Raw genomic sequence first — 20,439 nt, 5'->3', positions numbered from 1 at the left:
ACTGGATGATCTTTGAGGTCCCTTCCAACCCAACCTACTCTGTGATTCTGTGATCCCCTAAACCTGTCCCTGGGATCCTGTCCCCCACGGCAGGGTTCAGGCTCTCAGAGGCCATCACGGAGCCACAGGCAGGAGGGAGGAGGCAGCTTCAGGGCTCGGAAATCTCTGTGCTAATGAAAAACAGGCTCGGGGCAGCCAAACAGCTGATCCGTGGCCGCCGAGCTGAGTAATGCCTCCAGCTCCTGGCAGGAGCTGCTTCCTCTCGGCCGGCGCTGGCTCCTCCCCCGTGTGCCCCCCGCCGCGGGGCTCTGCCAGGGGCTGGCCCCTGCTCTGGATGGGGCAGCCCCCAGCCACCCCTCGGGGATTGGGTCTGGGGTCAGGAAATCAAATTGCAGGGTTTAAAGGTTTGGTTGGTGACGGTCTGTCTGTCCGTCCAGCCTTCTGCCCATCCATCCCTCCAGCTCTCCCTTCCTTCCTTCCTCCCTCCATTCATCCATCCCTCCCTCCATCCCTCCATCTCTCCATCCATCCATCCATCCATCCATCCATCCATCCATCCATTCTTCCTTCCCTCCCTCCATCTCTCCCTCCTTCCTTCCCTCCTTCCCTTCATCCCTACATCCATCCTCACCTCCCTCCATCTCTACCTCCCGCCCTTCCTCCATCCCTCCCTCCATCCTTACCTCCTTCCTTCCCTCCTCTCCCTCCCTTCTTCCCTTCTTCCCTCCATCCCTCCCTCCATCCATCCCTCCCTCCTTCCTTCCCTCCCTCCTTCCCTTCTTCCCTCCATCCCTCCATTCCTCCATCCCTCCATCCTTCCCTCCCACCATCCCTCCCTCCCTCTCTCCTCATAGTCACTTCCCTTGACCTCCCTCCATCCACCGGGAGGATGGAGGTTGAGCCCCACGGCAGCCTGCAGCGCCCAGGGACAGGTCGTTGTCCCCTAGGGTGTCCCTCTGGCTGTCCCCTGGGGCTGCTTTCAAGGACGGCTGCAAGCAGGGAAGGAGCTCAGCACCTCCCAGGGATGGATCCTGCCGCTGGCGGCGGCGGGGCAGGAGGGCCGCGGGGTGTGGAGCAGGATGAGGCCATGACTCAGCCCTCGCCTTCGCACGGCCCGAGCCGGCCCTGCTCCCCCTCCTTCCCCAGCAAAGCCCTGATGGCACCTGGGGACCCCGGGCCCCGGCGCCTGTGCCGGTGGTGGAGAGCGGGGCCAGTCGCTGATGTAAACAGCTGCGGCTGCAGATAAACAACAGGCCCCGGGGAGGACAAACGCAGCCTCTGTTCCCCGGACCCTCCCCGCGACACCCAGGCAGCATCTCCAGCCTGTGGGGGTCGGTGGCTTGAGACACCTCCTCCAGCCCCGCGTTTGTGGGTGCCACGCGGGGCTGCCCCCCTGTGGGGTGCAGACGCCCAGTTTTGGGGGGGGGAAAGCTGGGATTTAGGAACGTGGGCGTGGGCTGAGGCCAGGGCTGATGCTGGCCCCATCCGTCACGCAGCTCAAGGGCCATGGCGTCCCGACGAGGGGCAGGAGCTTGTGCCTGACCCCCGGTGACAGCCAGGGACTCCTCCCCAGCCCTTCCAGGGTGGGTGCTGCCGGTTGTCTTCCCCCCACCCCACCCCCCGCGGCGCCAAGACCAAGCTTCCCCGCAGCGCTCCCAAGCCCTTTGCCGGTCCTGACCCCGGTCCTGGCACAGAGTCTTGCCCCCCCCCCCCCCCCCCCCCCCCCCCGCCACAACGCAGCCACCCGCCCCCAGCTTGGCCACTCGCTCCCAGCGCAGCCCCCGGACCCCCTCATGAGTCAGTCCCTGCCCGGCTCCAGCCGGGCTGAGCTGGAGGGCGCTGGGGTTGTACCCACTCAGCGCTCTGCCAGGCGATGCTGAGCAGCCCCGGGTGGTGCTGAGCAGGGGCTGAGGCACACCGGGGGCTGTGACCCATCCCCAGCACCCTGGTTCAGGGTATAGTGGGGGTGCTGGGGAGCCCTGGTCACCCACGGGTGCGGCACCCCAGAGCATCATCACATGGAGGTGGGTGGAGGGCAGCCCTGTGCCACCACCCCACCAAGGCCACTGCAGCTGAGAGGCTGCCGGTGGCACCCCCTTGGCCCCCTCAGCCTCGGGGGCTGCTGGCAGGCAGTTGCCCAGGAAGAGTTTGTGCTCCAGCTCCATCCACATTCCTGGGTGGAGGGAGGAGTTGGTGCCTGGCATGACTCAGAGCCAGCCACGAGGGTTGGGGACATGTTGGTGACCCACGTGGGACTTCAACCCCATCCTCTGTCCCCCCCCCCACGCACCTGGTACACCCCCCTGGTGTGGGCAGCCCCTCCTGGAGCCAAGGGGGCTGAGCTTTACTCCTGCTCAGGGATTCCCAAGCAGGTTCCCCCTAAGAGCCTCCATGGTGGAGGGTGGGGGACCCCGGGTCAGGATCACCCCAAATGGGGACCTGCTCCAGGCACAGCCTGACTCTGCAGCTCCCTCACTCCCAGCCCAGCTGGCACCCAGCCACCAACTCCCCTGTGCCAGCCCGGTGCCCCCCTCCCGCGGGTGCCCCCCCCATGGGGAGGGGGCTGCTGCCAGGACACCCTGAGCATGGGGGCGATGGAGCTGGATGAGGGAGTTTGGAGCAGGACAGAGGATGTGGAGCAGGCTGCACGGGAGGGACAGAGGGGAGGAAGAGGTGGGCTGGCAGCAGGGTGAAGGCTCCGGCTGCCTTCTGCCATCCTGAGTCCCCACGGCTGGCAGGGGGCCAGGGGGAGCGTTCGCCACCCGCATTCCTCTGCTCCTCCGAGGGACCAGCTCGGGACCTTCCCACGGGGATTTCCAGGCTGGGCACACACCGCTCCAGCCCGGATCGTGCTGGGGGGGGGGCCCGCGGTCCCGGCTCCTGCGGAGACTCCGCCACCAGCTGCAGGAAGAAGGTCCTGGCCGCCGCTGAATCACCGCGGAAGGAACTCATCAGGAGCTCGCTGCACTTTTCTTGCTGGAGAGAACTTTCTCCGCTCGCAGCCGGGGAGCTGGGACGGGCTGCAGGATTGAGCTCCCCCTTTGGTGCTCGCTGCCCTCCTCTCCCCCTCCCCCCCCCCTAAAAAAAAGCTTCCCGAAGAGGGGGAATGGCTGAAGCTGCCCAATCAACGTTGTCTTCAGCTTCCCGAGTGCAAGGATGAAGGTCCAGGGATGCTCTGACTTTGGACCTGGAGGAGAGGTGGCTCCCAGAAGGATGGTGCCAGCTGGTCCAGACCCTTTGGATCCAGATGCATCCTTGCATCCCCCTGTGCTGGGGGCTAGCAGGCATAGCACCCCCCCACCCCCCCAGGATGCCCATGAACCCCCATGGCTTCATCCTGCCTTTTCCCCCTGGGTGACAGCTCCACAGAATCACAGAAGCAGTAAAAGTTGGAGGAGACCTCTGAGTCCAACATCAACCCAACCCCACCAGGGCCACCAAGCCATGTCCCCAAGTGCCCTGGCCTCCAGGGACACCTCCAGGGACAGTGACCTCACCACCCCCCTGGGCAGCCTGCTCCATGGCCGTGGGGGACACGGGGGACAGCACCCCTTAGGCAGTGCCTGGTCCCAGTTTCCAGCCAGGGGCTGGCACAGCCTGGTCCCCCCTCGCCCTACATTTTGCCTGCCCCCATGTTTGGGGCACGAAGTGTGCTGCCACCATCGTCACCTGCCACCCCTCTCGATGCTGGCCCTCTTCCTGCCCCGTGACTCAGGGATTTCAGCAGGTTAGGGAGGGGAGGAGCTGCCAAAGCCACTTCCCTGCCAAAAACAAAGGGGGCGGGCACTGCTCTCAGCCTCCTCTCGCAGGGGGTGGGTTATTAACCCGAGCCCCACACTGTCCCTCCGTCCCCCTCGTCCCTCTGTCCCTCTTGCCCCATGACTCGGGGATGTGACACTTTTCCTGCCCCTTGAAAGGAGGGGGGGCGGGGGGGGGGGGGGGGGATGAGTGTGCAGGGGGTGAGCAGCAGCATGGTCCTCAAAGGGCCTCATGTGCTGGCACGGGGTCCCCGTGAGTCACCCCCCTGGGGCTGGCGTCACCCACTGCTGGGTGCTCAGCCTGGCATCCTCCCACTGCTGGGTGCTGCTGAGGCTCCCAGGACAGCTCACTGTGGAAAATGAAGACACTCTCTGGGCATTTTGGGGGCAGAAAAGGGAAGGATTTGAGGACTGTGGCTCATTTCTAAGGCTCATTCCTAATGACTCCTTCCTCCCCCTGTGCCCTCCCTCTCCCTCGTCCCCATCACCCTCAGCATCGATGTTTAGCTGTGTCTGGTTGCTCGGGGTGATAAGGAACACACAGAGCACCCGCGGGTGACAAGAATACGTGGGCACCCACACGCTGGCACAGCTGTGACGCCCTTGCAGGGTTGGGCACCGCTTGTCCCCAACCTCCAGGCCAGCTTTTCCCAGCCCCTGAGTCCCTGTGCTCCCTGTCCTGGCCCTCTCCTCACTTGGGGTTATCTCAGCTCCAAGAAAAACCCTCAGCAGCTTCTGAAACCCCAGCAGCATTTCCGGCCCGGGGGGGCCCGGGGGAGGCCGGGGGGGGGGTGGGAGGGGGCTGACACCGCTGCTTCCTCGGAGCTGGGATGTGGTGGCTGTCACCAGCACGCGGCCTCCTTGTCACCCTGCCCTCGTCCCCGCCGCAGCCCCGGGGCCGCCGCCGCTGGCAGCCGCTGGGGTCTGGGCAGTGTTTTGCCTTCTGCTGCCGGGCAGCGGGAGGGAGGCTTCGCGGAGCCGCAGGTCCCCTCCCAGCGGCTGCGGCCCGGCGGCCTGCAGGCAAACAGCAAGGGGGGGAAAACCGTGAAGCCTGGCACAGGGCTTTGTGTGCACCCGGTGGCCCCGGGCTGGTGGCACTTCTGTCCCCGGGTGGCCCCGGGCTGGTGGCACTTCTGTCGCCAGAGCTGTCCCCACGAGGCTCTGCTCGGGCACTGCTCTGTGCTGCCCTTCTGGGTCCATCCCTGCACCCACATGGAAAGGGATCTGCTTGTGCACATCCATCCATGCAGAGGTGGCTCCACCCATGGGCAAGTGAATCCATCCATGGACATGTGGATCTGTCCATTCACATGTGGATCTGTCCATGCAGAGGTGGATTCATCCATGCACACTTGGATCTGTCCATGCAGGGGTGGATCCACCCATGGACAAGTGGATCCATCCATGGACATGTGGATCCGTCCATTCACATGTGGATCTGTCCATGCAGAGGTGGATTCATCCATGCAGATGTGGATCTGTCCATGCAGAGGTGGATTCATCCATGCAGAGGTGGATCCATCCATTCACACAGGGATCTGTCCATGCAGATGTGGATCCATCCATGCAGAGGTGGATCTGTCCATGCAGAGGTGGATCCATCCATTCACACATGGATCTGTCCATGCAGAGGTGGATCCACCCATGGGCAAGTGGATCCATCCATGGACATGTGGATCCATCCATTCATATGTGGATCTGTCCATGCAGAGGTGGATTCATCCATGCACACATGGATCTGTCCATGCAGAGGTGGATCCACCCATGGGCAAGTGGATCCATCCATTCATATGTGGATCTGTCCATGCAGAGGTGGATCCACCCATAGACAAGTGGATCCATCCATGGGCATGTGGATCCATCCATGCACACATGGATCTGTCCATGCAGAGGTGGATTCATCCATGGGCAAGTGGATCCATCCATTCACATGTGGATCTGTCCATGCAGAGGTGGATCTGTTCATGCAGAGGTGGATCCACCCATGGACAAGTGGATCCACCCATGGACAAGTGGATCCACCCATGGACATGTGGATCCATTCATTCACATGTGGATCTGTCCATGCAGAGGTGGATCTGTCCATGCAGATGTGGATCTGTCCATGCAGAGGTGGATTCGTCCATGCAGAGGTGGATCCATCCATTCACACATGGATCTGTCCATGCAGAGGTGGATCCATCCATGCAGATGTTCACACATGGATCTCTCCATGCGCCCCCATGGATCTCTTCATGCAGGTGTGAATCCATCTGTGCACATGGATCTCTCCAGGCACACCTGTGCACAGGGATCCATCCATGCACACAGGGATCCATCCATGCATGCCCAGACAGAGATCTTCTTGTGCACACGTGGATCCACCCACGCACATGCACAGGGTTTGTACATGCCCATAGGGATCCACCCATACAGATCCACCTATGCCCATGTGGATCCACCTGTGCCCATCTAGATCCACTCATGCAGATGTGGATTCACCCATGCCCACGTGGATCCATCTGTGCCCATCTGGATCCACTCATGGAGAAGTGAATCCATCCATGCCCACATGGATCTATCCATACCCATGTGGATCCATCCATGCTCACGTGGATCCATCCATGCCCACATGGATCCATCTGTGCCCATCTAGATCCACTCATGCAGATGTGGATCCATCCATGCCCATGTGGATCCATCCATGCTCACATGGATCCATCCATGCCCATGTGGATCCATCTGTGCCCATCTAGATCCACTCATGCAGATGTGGATCCATCCATGCCCATGTGGATCCATCCATGCCCACATGAATCCACCCATACAGACCCATCCATGCCCACGTGGATCCACCCATGCCCACAAATCTGTTCCTGACACCCCTGCACAGGGCCCTGCTGGTGCAGCTGTGGATCTGCCTGGGGACACGTGGATCCATCCCTGCCCATGGATCCATCCCTGCCCTCCCACGGGTGGATCCACTCCTGCACACCCACCCACAGACCCATTCCCCACCCTCCCCTCTCGCCCAGCTCCAGCAGGGTGGACCTGGGGACCGCTTCCCATCCTCCTGCCCCGCTCGCAGCCACCCCACAGCCCAAATCCCCCCCAGGATCTGCACCCAGCACCCAGTGCCCCTCCAGGCCCTGCAGCCTAGTCCCAGGTGCCCTGCAGCCCACGGCAGCTGGGTGGGTGTGCATGAGTGTGTGTGTGTGCCACCCGTGGGTGCCGGGCTGCACGTGGCACACGCGTGTGCGAGGCTGCGGCCCGTGGCCCTGCGCGTGTGCACCCAGCTGCGTGGCGACACCAGCCCGTGTGCAGCCGGTGCCTGCGCGCGTGTGCACGGCTGCGCGTGCCCAGGGCTGTGCGTGTGCACGGCTGCGTGTGCCCAGGGCTGTGCGTGTGCGCGCACACGCGTGTGCAAGCCCCCCGGCTCCGCGTGTTTGCGCGGGCTGCTCGTGTCACAGGCTCACAGGATGCCAGGGGTTGATCATCGAGGCCAGAGCAGGAGCACAGCATCCAGCACAGGTGGCACAGGGATACATCCAGGCAGGGCTGGGAAGGCTCCAGAGGAGACTCCACAACCCCTCTGGGCAGCCTGCTCCAGGCCTCTGGGAGCCTCACAGTGCAGAAGTTCCTCCTCCTGCTGAGCTGGAGCCTCCTGGGCTGCAGTTTCCATCCACTGCCCCTTGGCCTATCCCAGGGTGCAGCTGAGCAGAGCCTGGCCCTGTCCCCTCCTGACCCCCAGCCCTCAGCTATTGATAGACATTGATCAGCTCCCTCTCAGCCTTCTCCTCTCCACACTAACCACCCCCAGGGCTCTCACCCTCTCCTCCCCAGGCAGTCTCCAGTCCCTTCAGCATCCTTGGAGCCCTCCCTTGGGCTCTCTCCAGCAGATCTCTGTCCCTCCTGAACTGGAGAGCCCAGAGCTGGATGCAATGTTCCAGGTGAGGTCTCAGCAGGGCAGAGCAGAGGGGAAGGAGAAGCTCCCTGGCTCTGCTGGCCACACTCCTCTGAATGCCCCCCCGGACCCCTTGGCCCCTGGGGCACATTGCTGTCCCATGCAGAGCCTGCTGCCCCCCAGCACTCCCAGGTCCTTCTCCTTGGGGCTGCTCTCCAGCAGATCCCCTCCCAGCCTGCAGTTTATTCCTCCTGCCCAGCTGCAGGACTCTGCTCTCATCCTTGCTGCCCCTCATCAGGGTCCTCCCTGCCCAGCTCTCAAGTCTGTCCAGGCCTGAGCACATGCACACACACGGGTGCAAGCCCAAGGCTCTGTGTGTTTGCATGTGCTATACGTGTGCATGTGCCCAGGTGAGCCTGCACCTACACAGGTACAAGCTCCAGTGTCTGTGTGTGCCCAGGGGACATGCATGGACATGTGTGCATGCCCAGCACCATGCATGATGTGTCTGTCCTTGGCATGTGCACATGTGTGTGTCTGTGTGTGCCCAGGGGACATGCATGGGCATGTGTGCACATCCCAGCACCATGCATGATGTGTCTGTCCTTGGCATGTGCACACGTGTGTGTCTGTGTGTGCCCAGGGGACATGCACGGACACGTGTGTGACCCGAGCCCACCCGAGCCGGTACAAGAGGCCGAGCCGTGTGGGGCCCATTCGCTCTGACGGAGCCGAGCCCACCCGAGCGCAGCCGAGCCCAGGGGACCGAGCCAAGCCGAGCGGGGCCAATCCGACCCGATCTAAGCCGAGCCGAGGGGGCCGAGCCGATCAAATCCGAGTAGGCTGAGCCGATCGGATCAGAGGGGTTGGTCCCAACCGAGCGGAGCCGAATCAAACCCGAGTGGGGGCCGATCCAATCCGATCCGACCCAAGGAGGCCGATCCGATCAGAGGGGGCTGAGCCGATCCTAGCCGAGGGGGCTGAGCCGAGCCGAGAGGGGCCGGGCCGGGCCGAGCCGAGTAGGCTGAGCCGAGCCAAGCGGGGCCGATCCGATCCGATCCGATCCGAGTGGGCTGAGCCGAGCCGAGCGGGGCCGGGCCGAGCCAAGCCGAGTGGGCTGAGCCGAGCCGAGCGGGGCCGGGCCGAGCCGAGCCGCGGGCGCTGGCCGTCCGCCAGCCCTTTCTCATAAACCACATGCTGCTGCCGCCGCGCTATAAAGGGCAGCGCGCCGGCGGCGGCGGCTCAGCCCGGCCCCGCTCGGCCCCGCCGCCGCCTCGCCCGCACCGCCCGGCCCCGCCGCAGCCCCGGCCCCACGGCAGCCCTCATGCCCCGCCTCGGAGCCAAGGTACGGCGGCTTCTCCCGCTTCCCCCGATCCCCGCTGCTGCCACCTGTGAGGGGGTCTCTGCGGGGAGCGGCCTCGGTTCTCCTCATAGCCCCGGCCCGGTCACGCAGGGGGACGTGGCAAAGCTCCTTTTTTGGGGGGATCCCGGCGGGGTGATGCTCCAGCCTCGGCTCGGTTCCTGGACTTGCGGGATGAGGTTCCAGCCCCGTCCCCAGTTTCGGTTCCAGCCCCGTCCCCAGTTTCGGTTCCAGCACCATCCCGGCTGCTGCAGCCAAGGGGTAAAGCCCCATCCCGGCCTCAGATCCCGTCCCCGGCGGGGTGATGCTCCAGCCCCGGCTGTGTTCTGGAACCCCCAGCAATCTGTTCCAGCCTCATTCTGGCTCCTGGACCCGAGGGATGAATCCTCATCCCTGTCCCAATTCTTGGCTCTATCCTCGTCCCCGTTCCTGGACCCGGCGGGGAGAGGCTTCGGCTCCAGCCCTGTCCTGGATCCGGTTCCAGTCCATCCCCGGCGGGGTTGTGCCCCAGCCCCAGCTCGGTTCTGAGACCCCTGGTTCTCGGTTCCGTTCCCGGACCCCTAACAAGGAGAGGCTCCGGTTCCAGCCCCGTCCCATCCCCCGGCTGCAGCCCGTTCCCGGCGGGGTGAGGCTCCGGCCAGCCGTGGCCGTCTCTCGGCGGTGGCCCGGGCGGCATCTTCCAGTTTCACAAGAGGGGAGGATTTTCTGGACAACCTCCAAGGGCAATTCCCCCCCACCCATCACCCAGGCACCCTCTCGGTGCCGGTACACCGGGAGGGAGTCACACACGCACACACCCACCCCGGGTGTCTGCTCCATCTGCACTTCGGGGGTCTTGGCCCTGGGACAAGCCTCGTTGCTCACGGGGGTCCCACGGCGGTTCGGGGCCTCCCCTCTTCTTTGCAGGGGGGTTGGGAAGGGAATTTGGGGGGCTGCCAGAGCCTCTGCACGGAAAAAGCCCGGCGGGTGCAGGCGCTGGGGGCTGGGGGGGGTCCGGAGGGTGGGAAGAGGATTTTTGGGACTGGGTGGGTCAGTGCGTCAGACAGTTCCCCGGAGCTGGGGTGGAGGAGAAGATCTGCAGGAGAAATGGTGCGGGACAAGGGCTGGATGGGGAATGTGGAGATGGCCGAGAGCCACCTCCAGGCTTCTACCAGCCAGGACCCAGCCCCTCGGCAGCACCAGCGCCGGACGCTGGGAAATTCCCAGCTGACCTGGCGCTCCTAAAAATAGCAGGATGGGGACAGTCACCCGGGCTGGAGGGTGGCCTTGGGGTTATCCCACCAGGCCAGGGTCAAGCCCTGTCCACCACAACAGTGGCTGCTCTGGGGGGAGGGTGATGGGAAAGGGCAGTGGGCTCAGGGTGGGGAGGGTCAGCCCTGCTCCAAGCCTCTGCTCTGCCATGCCCAGGTGTCCCTGCTCCGCTGCACTCTGCTGTCATCCCTCATCCTCCTCCTGGTCTGCAGCATCCATGAGACGGAGCAGAACAGCTACTGCCAGCAGATCATCACGGAGAAGCACCTGGCCGAGCTGGAGGAGCTGGTGAGTGCCCTTCCCAGGCTGTGCTGTGGGGTGGGGGCTCATTCAGGGCTGGGACAGGCATAAATCAACCCAGTGTTTAAGGGCTGGAAAGAAACAAATCAGCTGATGAGGAAGAAATTAGGAAGAAGTTGTTGCCCGGGAGGGTGGTGAGAGCCTGGCACAGGTGGCCCAGGGAGGTGGTGGAAGCCTCATCCCTGGAGGCGTTGAAGGCCAGGCTGGATGTGGCTGTGAGCAACCTGCTGTGGTGTGAGGTGTCCCTGCCCATGGCAGGGGCTTGGAGCTGGCTGAGCCTTGAGCTCCCTTCCAGCCCTGACAGCTCTGTGAGTCTATGACAAGTGATGGTACCCAGGAGCTGAGCATCCCTGGGCATGAGGGACAAGTGGGCAGCGGGGCCGGGGAAGTGACAGTGTGCTTCTGTGCCTCTGTCCCTGGTGGCTGTGGAAAAGCATCAATGGGAGGGGATGGAAGAGGAGGGGGAAGCGGGAGGTGAGAGGAGCGTGGCTGGGAAGGGGACAGGAGTGGGGCTGGGGGGGCGCAGGGGCGATGGGGAAGCGGCACGGGGGAGGGCCGTGGCGTTTTCCGGGCGGCTGCGCAGGGGTTAAGCGGAGGAATCCGGCTGCATTCCTGAGTCCAGCTGCTTGCCTGGAAGCTGGGCTGGCAATGGGGCTGTGGGTGGGTGGCAGGCAGCGAGGGGGGCCAGCGGCCAGGCTAGCCGGGTGATGGAGCCAGCCGGGCTGGGGACAGGGATGCCTCCATCCCCTCGTGAGCCGTGGGCAGCTCTGGGGGTGCTCGCATCCAGCCCGCGGTGGGGCAGCTCCCGCCGGCCCCATCGCGGCCGCCGATGGGGGAGGCTGCATCTCGCTCGCCCTGGCCCTCGGTTCACCTCCGAGCTGGGGAATCGGGCGGATGTCCAGGGAAGAAGCGGGAATCGGGGGCACGCAGGGATTTGCAGGGTTGTCGCAGATTAAATCCTGCTCTCCGAGGCCGGCGGGGGGCGAAGGGCCGGCGGGGGGCGCCTCTCCCGAGTCCTCCTTTGCTTCGTCGCGCCGAAAGCTCCAGCCTCTACCCCAGCCTCTAACCGCCGCATCCGGGCTCGCTTTTTACCTCTTCCTCTTTTAAAACGCCGAGCTGCGGCGCCAGGAGCTGGCAGATATCACCTCTGCAAGCTCAGCTTCCTCTGCCCTGCAAGCCCTCAGCACCCCACATCCCTGGGGGAGCTTCCTTCCCCCTCCTCCTCTTGCATCTCCCCTGGAGGATTGAAAGCAGGGTGCGTGGCTGGTGGGGGGGAAAAGAAGGTGGGGGGGGGAACGGTGCAGGTTTGAATGGGAGCCGTGCTTTTGCAGCCAGGGGATTGCAAAGCCCTTTCCTCTCCTTCCCGCTGGCGGTGGAGCCAGCCCTTGCTGCAGCTCCTGAGGGATAATGGAGCAATTGTTTCCGGGCCGGCATCCCAGGCTGGGAGGGGTTGAGGGCTGCCAGAATTGCCGGCCGGCAATTCTGGCAGCCCTCAACCCCTCCCAGCCTGGGATGCCGGCCTGGAGGTGGCGTGAGCTTGTTTGGGGGTTGCTTTTCACACCCCTCCCGAAGAAAGAAAGGACGAGACAAAAGGGGTCACGGTGTGGGGCACCCTGGTGTTTTGTGATGGCCCTGGAGGGTTGTGTGACCTCGGTGTCACCCTCACCTCCCCCCTCCCCCCCCCCCCCCATGGCAGGATGCTCTTTTGCGGTGCGGGGGAAGAGCCTGGGAGAAGGGATGCAGAGCTGGGCTCTGCCGTGGTGCTGGGAGGAGGAAGAAGAAGGAAGTAGAAAGAGGAAGGGAGGTGGGGTGGGAGGAGGAAAGCAAGGAGCAGGCATCCCTGGGCCGGTGAGCACCGTCCTGGATGGGATGCTGGAGGGGTTTGGCCTTAGGGAAGCAGCAGTGTGGGGAGGAGGATGGAGTGGGGTGAAGCAGGAGTGGGAGAAGAACCACAGCTCTGTGGGTTTGGGGGAGGCTCAGGCACCCTTTTATGTCCTTGGGGAGGCCTGTTTTGTCTCCACTGCCCCTTCCTGCTGTCATCCAGCCCCTGGGGCTCACATCCTGCTCTCTCCTTCCAGGCTGACACTCAGATGCAGCACCCAGGCAGGGTCTCCTTCAAGTTCATCAATAAGACGCAGTTGGTGAGTGGCTCCTCCCTGGGCACCAGGGCACAGCTGGGGACCAGGGCTGGCTGGGTGCATTGTGTCTGTGTGTGTGGGGGGTTCCCAGACCCACAACCTCCCCTCTTCTAACCCTCTTTATGGGAAGCAGCCCAGGAGGGACTCATCCTGCCCAAGCAGCTCTCAAACCCCAGCTTGGGCAACCCGCGGGGCCACGCAAAGGCGTTTTGCAGCTCCGTGCCTCAGTTTCATAGCTTCATAGTTTCATTCAGGGTTGGAAGGGACCACAAGGATCATCTAGTTCCAACCCCCCTGCCATGGGCAGGGACACCCTACACTAGATCAGGCTGGCCAGAGCCTCATCCAGCCTGCTCTTAAACTCCCCCAGGGACGGGGCCTCGACCACCTCCCTGGACAACACATTCCAGGGTTTCACCACTCTCATGGTGAAGAACCTCCTCCTCACATCTAGCCTGAATCTCCCCACCTCCAACTTCATTCCATTCCCCCTAGTCCTAGCACTACCTGATATCCTGAGCAGTCCCTCCCCAGCCTTCCTGTAGGCCCCTTTCAGATACTGGAAGGCCACAATGAGGTCACCTGGGAGCCTTCTCTTCTCCAGACTGAACAGCCCCAACTCCTTCAGTCTGCCCTCACAGGAGAGGTGCTCCAGCCCTCTGATCATCCTTGTGGCCCTTCTCTGGACACGTTCCAGCACCTCCACATCCCTCTTGTAATAGGGGCTCCAGAACTGGAGGCAGTACTCCAGGTGGGGTCTCACCAGAGCTGAGTAGCGGGGGAGGATCACCTCCCTCGACCTGCTAGCCACACTTCTCCTGATGCAGCCCAGGATCTGATTGGCTTTGCGGGCTGCAAGTGCACACTGAGAGCTCATGTTGAGCTTTTTGTCCACCAGCACCCCCAAGTCTCTCCCTTCAGGGCTACTTTCCAGCCAGTCCCTGCCCAGCCTGGATTTGTGCCTGGGATTGCCTTGACCCAGATGCAGGACCCTGCACTTGCTCTTATTGAACTTCATGAGGTTGGCCTGTGCCCACCTCTCCAGCCTGTCAAGGTCCCTCTGGATGGCCTCCCTTCCCTCCAGCGTGTCTGCTGCACCACACAGCTTGGTGTCATCAGCAAACTTGCTGAGGGTGCACTCAATGCCACTGTCCATGTCCCCCACAAAGATGTACCCTCAGGTAGCCTCTGTCCTCCCCAGTCTCCAGCCTGACTGGTGTCTGGGGGGGGGTGGTTGTTGCAGAACGACTCTGTTTGCTACGTGAAAGCTGCCTTCCCCCTGCTGGGCAGGATCCTGGAGCGAACAGAGTTCAAGGAGAACTCCTCCAACGCCAAGAGGATGCAGGCGGTGCGCAAGATGTACAACCGCATCGACGAGAACGTCGACCCCTGCATCAGGGAGGAGGATGATGAGGAGAGGGAGGTAGGTAGGAGGGGGCTTCCACCTTCCTGGTGGTGGTGGGGGAACCAGGTCTGTCAAGGTGTGGGTGCCAAGTCTTCATCCCTGGGTGAAACAGAGGGTCTGGAGCATCCTAGGGTGGGGGTGGGCGAAGGGCTCAGGTGGGTATGGGCACAGGGAGCCATGGGTGGGGGTCAAACCCTGCTCGGGGTGCAGAGTGGAAGGGTGGTGGCAGTGGTAGTGCTGGGGTGAGTGGTCCTGGTGCTGAGCTGGGCAGTGCTGGGGTGAGAGGTCCTGGCACTGGGGTGAGTGGTCCTGGTGCTGAGCTGAGTGGTGCTGGGGTGAGTGGTCCTGGTGCTGAGCTGGGTGGTGCTGGGGCGAGTGGTCCTGGCTCTGGGGTGAGTGGTCCTGGTGCTGAGCTGGGCGGCGCTGGGGTGAGTAGTTCTGGTGCTGAGCTGTGTGGCGCTGAGCTGAGTGGTCCTGGTGCTGAGCTGGGTGGTGCTGGGGTGAGTGGTCCTGGCGCTGAGCTGTGTGGCGCTGAGCTGAGTGGTCCTGGCACTGGGTCAAGTGGTCCTGGTGCTGAGCTGGGTGGTGCTGGGGTGAGTGGTCCTGGTGCTGAGCTGGGTGGTGCTGGGGTGAGTGGTCCTGGCGCTGAGATGGGTGGTGCTGGGGTGAGTGGTCCTGGTGCTGAGCTGGGTGGTGCTGGGGTGAGTGGTCCTGGCGCTGAGCTGGGTGGTGCTGGGGTGAGTGGTCCTGGTGCTGAGCTGGGTGGTGCTGGGGTGAGTGGTCCTGGCGCTGAGCTGTGTGGCGCTGAGCTGAGTGGTCCTGGCACTGGGTCAAGTGGTCCTGGCGCTGAGCTGGGCGGTGCTGGGGCGAGTGGTCCTGGCACTGAGCTGGGTGGTGCTGGGGCGAGTGGTCCTGGCGCTGAGCTGGGTGGTGCTGGGGCGAGTGGTCCTGGTGCTGAGCTGGGCGGTGCTGGGGCGAGTGGTCCTGGTGCTGAGCTGGGTGGTGCTGGGGTGAGTGGTCCTGGTGCTGAGCTGGGTGGTGCTGGGGTGAGTGGTCCTGGTGCTGAGCTGGGTGGTGCTGGGGTGAGTGGTCCTGGTGCTGAGCTGGGCGGTGCTGGGGTGAGTGGTCCTGGTGCTGAGCTGGGTGGTGCTGGGGTGAGTGGTCCTGGTGCTGAGCTGTGTGGCGCTGAGCTGGGTGGTGCTGGGGTGAGTGGTCCTGGCGCTGAGCTGGGTGGTGCTGGGGTGAGTGGTCCTGGCGCTGAGCTGGGTGGTGCTGGGGTGAGTGGTCCTGGCGCTGAGCTGGGTGGTCCTGATGCTGAGCTGGGTGGTGCTGGGGTGAGTGGTCCTGATGCTGAGCTGGGTGGTGCTGGGGTGAGTGGTCCTGATGCTGAGCTGGGTGGTGCTGGGGTGAGTGGTCCTGATGCTGAGCTGGGTGGTGCTGGGGTGAGTGGTCCTGGCGCTGAGCTGGGTGGTGCTGGGGCGAGTGGTCCTGGTGCTGAGCGGGGCTCTTCCTCCAGCTGTCCCAGATGTGCTTCGAGGAGTTCACCACCTCCCCCTACGAGATGCTGCTGCTGGTGAAGGAATTCTTCCAAGACATCAACCAGCTGCTGCAGAACCAAGAGACCTTCGAGAAGGACTGCAGCCAGGTCTACCTCAGCACCTGCTTGGGACCCAGGAAGGCTGGACCCCCACCAGGTGAGATGGCAAAGCCGTGCCAGGCTGGGGGGGGGTGGAGCTTGAGCTCACCTGCATGGGGCAGCTTGAGAGCAGCGTGTCCCCGCCGTGGGCACACGCGGGCACCGCGCGTGTCTGCCCCCTGTCTGCGTCGCTCGGCTGGCCTGGAGAGAGCCCGGGTTGGGAGAAGGGACTGGCAGCCCCCGGAGGTGGGGTCTGGCCTGAAACCTGCCGGAAAGAAGGGCCAGAGAGATGCTGAGTGGGAATGAGGAGGCCTCTCCGACGCCGGGCTGGAGGCACCGCGCTCGGCTCCGTCCCAAAGCCCCAGCGCCCGGCCGGAGCCCAGCAGGGAGAAACGGAGGCGCCGGCACCTGCCTGCCACCAGCGTGCTGCATGACCTCGGCCCTGTCACTTCAGCTGCCCCGTGCCTCAGTTTCCCCTGACCAAGCCACCGGGGAGAGCCCTGCCTGCCGGGCTGGAGGAGCCCTGCGCTGCCGTCCGTGCTGCCGCCGCTGCCCGCGCTTGCGTTTGCATGTGCCCGCCGAGAGGATGTCCTGCTCTGGGTGCCAGCTGTGCCCTGTCCCCCGTGCCACAGGGGGGGACACGTTAAACCTGGCTGTCCGGCTCCTGCCAGTCGTGGATAACCCTCTGCCATCAGCTCAGGGGACCCGGTGACTCGGGTTAGCATCACCCCACCCGCTGCTGCTTGGCACCTTCGTGCTGCTACCTCTGTCCCTCCCTGCCTGCTCCCTGCCTGCTCCCTGCCTCACCTTCACTCTTCCTATTTATTTTTTGGGGGGTGGAGGGGGCTGTTTGACCCCCACTTGCCCAGGGCCATGGGGAGGGTTGGGGGATGTTGCCCCCAACCCCAGATCTGCTGGCTCTGCCCCTTGGGGAGGCTGCCGAGCCCACGGCCATCTCTTCTCTCTGCTTCTTTCAGGTGTGGGGACAGATCCTGACTGCAATTGCCTGTCCCCTGCCCTCCCTCCTGCCACCCAGCCCTCTCTCTCCGCTGCCACCCATGCCAGCAGGGAGGTGGCAGCCGCTAGCACCCGGGTCCCTTACAACCTTCTCCATGCCACCCTCGCTGACTTAGATGCTCCGTCTCAGCCCCCCAGCAGCACGGACGGCGGCTCAGGGACCGAGGAGGTCCTGGGTGCCGGGGTAGGGGACACGGTGCCAGTGCCACCCTCTGGCATGCAGCAGACAGCTCCAGCCGACAGCAGCAAACCCCTCCTGGATCCAGCTGGGACCCCGAGCCTGGCAGCAGTGGATGTCCCCATCCTGCGCGGGGACGGCGAGCTGGCGGACGGAGGCTCTGAAGCAGCAGCTGGGCCCCCCCGGCAGGATCCAGCCCAGGAGCAGGGAGTCTCCATCCTCCCGGAGCATCCCGGCGGGCTCGGGACCAGCACGCCAGAGGCATCCCCCAGCTCCGGCTCGGCCGGTGGCGGGGCCAGGATCCGTCCTGCCGCGGCGGCAGAGCCTGTCACGCAGCTGCGCTTCTCCAGGATGGCTCCGGCCGTAGGGGGCCGGGCGCCGGGAGGCCCCGGGGCGAGGGGGCGAGGCTGGGGGCTGAGCCGGCTGCGGGAGCCCGAGGACGGCGGAGCCGGCCCCAGCTTTGACTCTGGCTTTGTTCTGAGCGCAGAGCAGCGCAGGAAGGAGCCGCCTGCCAGCGAGGGCCACTGGGAGCCCCTCATATACATCATGGTGGCCAGCGTGGTGGCTGTCTTGCTGGCCGTGGGAGGGCTGCTCTTCTACAAGTATAAATCCAGGGTAAGGACCCCCATCCCCCCCTCCCCTGCAGCCCCTCTTCCTCCTCCCTGGCCACACACATCCTCTCCTGCCTCAGTTTCCCCACCTGTGTCTTGGTCTGTGTGGGTTGAGCCTCACTTTCTCCATCATGTTGAGGTGGGGGGGACACAAGTGGTGGTGCTGGGTGGGCTGGGAGGATGTTATCTGGGAGATTCCTGCCCCCCCTGCAGCCCTCTCCCCTTCCCCAGAGCTCATCTCTCTGTCCCCTCTCCTTCCATACAGGTCCTGGACCGATCGCTGGAAGATGGAGGCTGTGACCCCGAGGAGCCAGAGAGGAGGTGGGTAGGACACCAGCCAGCTTTGGGGGGGTGGGAGGGCTTTGGGGACCCCCATGTTGGGCAACCCTGCCCTAAACCCCACCTCCCTCCCTGCCTTTCCCTTGCAGGGCGCTGCGGGGAGCGAGGGGATGTCCAGAGCTGGAGACTCAGGACCTCTGAGGTGAGCAGGGTCTGGATGGGACCTCGCAGGGCTGCTCCGAGCCCGTGGGGACAGCATCGAGTCCCTGGACCGCTCCAGCATCCCAGACCTCGACCGGGGGCAGGGAAATTTGCCTGCTGGGTGGGGGTGGGGAGAGTGAAAGAGAGAGAGAGAGGAGCAGGTCCGCTCCCCGGCGCTGCCAGCTGTGGTTTTGCAGCCCATTAATCCATTACCGGCACTTTCCCCATGGATGGAGTGTTTTTTCCTGTGGTTTCCATGTGTGTGTGTGTGTTGGGCTTTTTCTCTCTCTTCTTTCTCCCCTTCCCGCCCTCCCTGGCAGAACCTCAGCTCCTGCTCATCCCTCTCCTCCTTTTCCCAGGGCCCGCGGTGGGATGTGAAGCTGCTTCGGGGGGGGATGGGCTCCGGATGCTCCTCGCCGTGCGAAGGAGGCTGGGCGCGGGCCGGGGGCCGCCGTGCCGCTGGCCCTCCCCCCCTCTTCCCTTGCCCCACGCCAACGGCCAGAGACTGCAACGACCCCCACCCTGGCAGGGATGGAAGGCTGGGGGGATGCTCCCCGGGCGGGATCCCCTGGAGGCAAAGGGCTGGAAGAGGTCGGACTGGCACTGCCGCGGCAAGGCCGGCGCTGAGCAGGACAATGGAGGTGCTGGACGTGGGATGCTCGACGCCTCTCGGACACAGCCCAGTGCTGGCTGAAGATGGAGGGGACCAGCTCCCTGAATCTGCTCCCTGAATCCCTCTGGCTCTTCTCCCACCCCAGCCCAGAGGGGTTTGGAGCAGCACCCCCCTCAAGCTTCACTCTGCCTTTCCCAAGGCTTCAGCTGGAGCATCTTGGATGCTGGTGGGGAGGAGAAAAAACAGGGGGGGAGGGGGGTGTCCAGGCACAGAGGCTCCCCTGGACTGCACATCCTCCAGCCCTGCCTCCCAACGTTAAAGCCTCACACTGTGAATATTTAAAGCCCACCAGTGCCTGTGTCCCCAGGCAGGGGCGGGCTCGGGGGTGATGCTTGGCTCCGTCCTGCTCCTCATCCTCCTGCCCCCGGAGCTCAGGCTCCGGCCCCGTGCCCGAGCTGGCCTCGGCTTCACCTCCAGCCCTTAGGGCTTTAGTGTCTATTATAGCTGAGGAAAGTTTTTATCCCACACAAGTATTTTTTCCCAGTGGTTTGAGGGGGGGGGGGGGGGGGGGGAGGAGGGGTCCCCTGCCCTACCCTCCCCCCCCCTCCCAGGGTCCTCGCTGGGAGCTGGGCTCCCCTGCATCTGGACCCTCCCCCCCCACCCGGGACTGCGCCTTCCAGAAGGGAACACAGGGGCTGGGGGAAGGACCAAACCCACCTGGGTGGAAGGGATGGAGGATGCCCCAAGCTGGGGGAAGCTTTTTCAGCTCAACCCCCTTCCTGCCTTGGGAAAAAGCCTTTTCTTCTTGTTGTTGCTGTTGTTGTTTTCCTTTTGGGATGTCCCAAGCCTGGAAATAGCTCAAACCCTGACCCTGAGCTTGGGGCTTATCCTTCCCCACCCCCTCACTCAACAACATCCCTCCAGCCCTGAATGTGAAGCGAGGTCTGAGCTGCCCTGGGGGGGGTTCTGAAGTGTTATTTTTATATGCTGGAAGAGTCAAAATAGAGGGACAAAGAGGGAAAGCATTGCTATTATCTAGGGGGGGGGGAGGGTGGGGAGGGTTTAGAGGTGTATTTATGACTGCCAAAAATTAGGGAGAGGAGGGGGGAGGGCTCCTGGAGGAAAAACCCTGGGGCTGGGCTCACCCCTTGCTGGTGCCAGCCAGCACTTTGCACCGTGGAGGAGAGGCTGAGGAGGATGGAAGGGGTGGTGGTGGTGTGTGTGTGTGTGTGAGAGGGGGTGGGGTGGGGGTGAAAACTTGCCTTTAAGCTGTGTCAGGTGGATTTTTGCCTCGTTTTAGGGCTTGGTTGTGGGTTTGGTTTTGTTTTTTATACAATGAAATGTTGAACTATTTTATACAAAGTCATTTAAAGAAAGTCTATTTAAAAGAGAATAATAGCAGCCAGCTTGTATATTTAATTGTTATTAATAAAGAGAGAGAGAGAGAGAGAGAGAGAGGTGGAGAGGAGTGTGAGAGTGGAGAGGGGGGAAAGCAGGGAGGGAGGGGATACAGCCTGAGACCCAAACCTGAACACCCCCAAGGCTTTGGGGTCTGACTCCTCCAAGCCCCTCTGGGCCTTGTCACTTAGGATCCTAGAATCAATCAGGCTGGAAAAGACCTCAGAGATCATCAAATCCAACCTGAGACCCAAATCTGGACCCTCCCAAGGCTTTGGGGTCTGACTCTTCCAAGCTCCTCTGGGCCTTTTCACTTTAGAATCATTGAATCAATCAGGTTGGGAAACACCTCAGAGATCATCAACTCCACCCTGAGACCCAAATCTGAACCCCAAGGCTTTGGGGCCTGAC

The 20,439-nt window shown here is 63.4% G+C and overlaps 1 protein-coding gene across 2 annotated transcripts; it reads left to right on the top strand.

Moving 5' to 3' along the window:
• The first annotated feature begins 8,899 nt into the window (after nt 1-8,899).
• On the top strand, nt 8,900-19,664 carry CSF1 (colony stimulating factor 1). 2 transcript variants are annotated; one of them, XM_068164690.1, is made up of 9 exons: nt 8,900-8,986; nt 10,409-10,540; nt 12,631-12,693; nt 13,934-14,113; nt 15,612-15,789; nt 17,414-17,541; nt 17,803-17,858; nt 17,966-18,018; nt 18,377-19,664. In XM_068164690.1, exons 1-8 carry the CDS (start codon nt 8,966-8,968, stop codon nt 18,015-18,017), a joined length of 810 nt encoding a protein of 269 aa, XP_068020791.1. In that variant the 5' UTR covers nt 8,900-8,965; the 3' UTR covers nt 18,018; nt 18,377-19,664. The 2 variants fall into 2 exon arrangements, with proteins under 2 accessions (XP_068020791.1, XP_068020790.1); XM_068164689.1 differs by having other exon boundaries at nt 16,709-17,541.
• The last annotated feature ends 775 nt before the right edge of the window (nt 19,665-20,439 follow it).

The sequence above is a fragment of the Melanerpes formicivorus genome, unplaced genomic scaffold (genome assembly GCF_026170545.1).
Source record: "Melanerpes formicivorus ecotype bairdi unplaced genomic scaffold, bMelFor1.0.p_v2 SCAF_82, whole genome shotgun sequence".
Taxonomy (NCBI): Eukaryota; Metazoa; Chordata; class Aves; order Piciformes; family Picidae; genus Melanerpes; species Melanerpes formicivorus.
Note: the sequence above shows the minus strand (reverse complement) of the source record. Positions and strands in the feature narration are given on the sequence as shown.

Excerpts from the sequence above, each read along its gene's own strand:
- CSF1 (XM_068164689.1), top strand. The coding sequence starts at position 8,966 with ATGCCCCGCCTCGGAGCCAAG. Across the intron at positions 10,541-12,630 it reads TGGCCGAGCTGGAGGAGCTG|GCTGACACTCAGATGCAGCA; the intron begins GTGAGTGCCCTT and ends CTCTCCTTCCAG. Across the intron at positions 15,790-16,708 it reads GAAGGCTGGACCCCCACCAG|GTGTGGGGACAGATCCTGAC; the intron begins GTGAGATGGCAA and ends TGCTTCTTTCAG.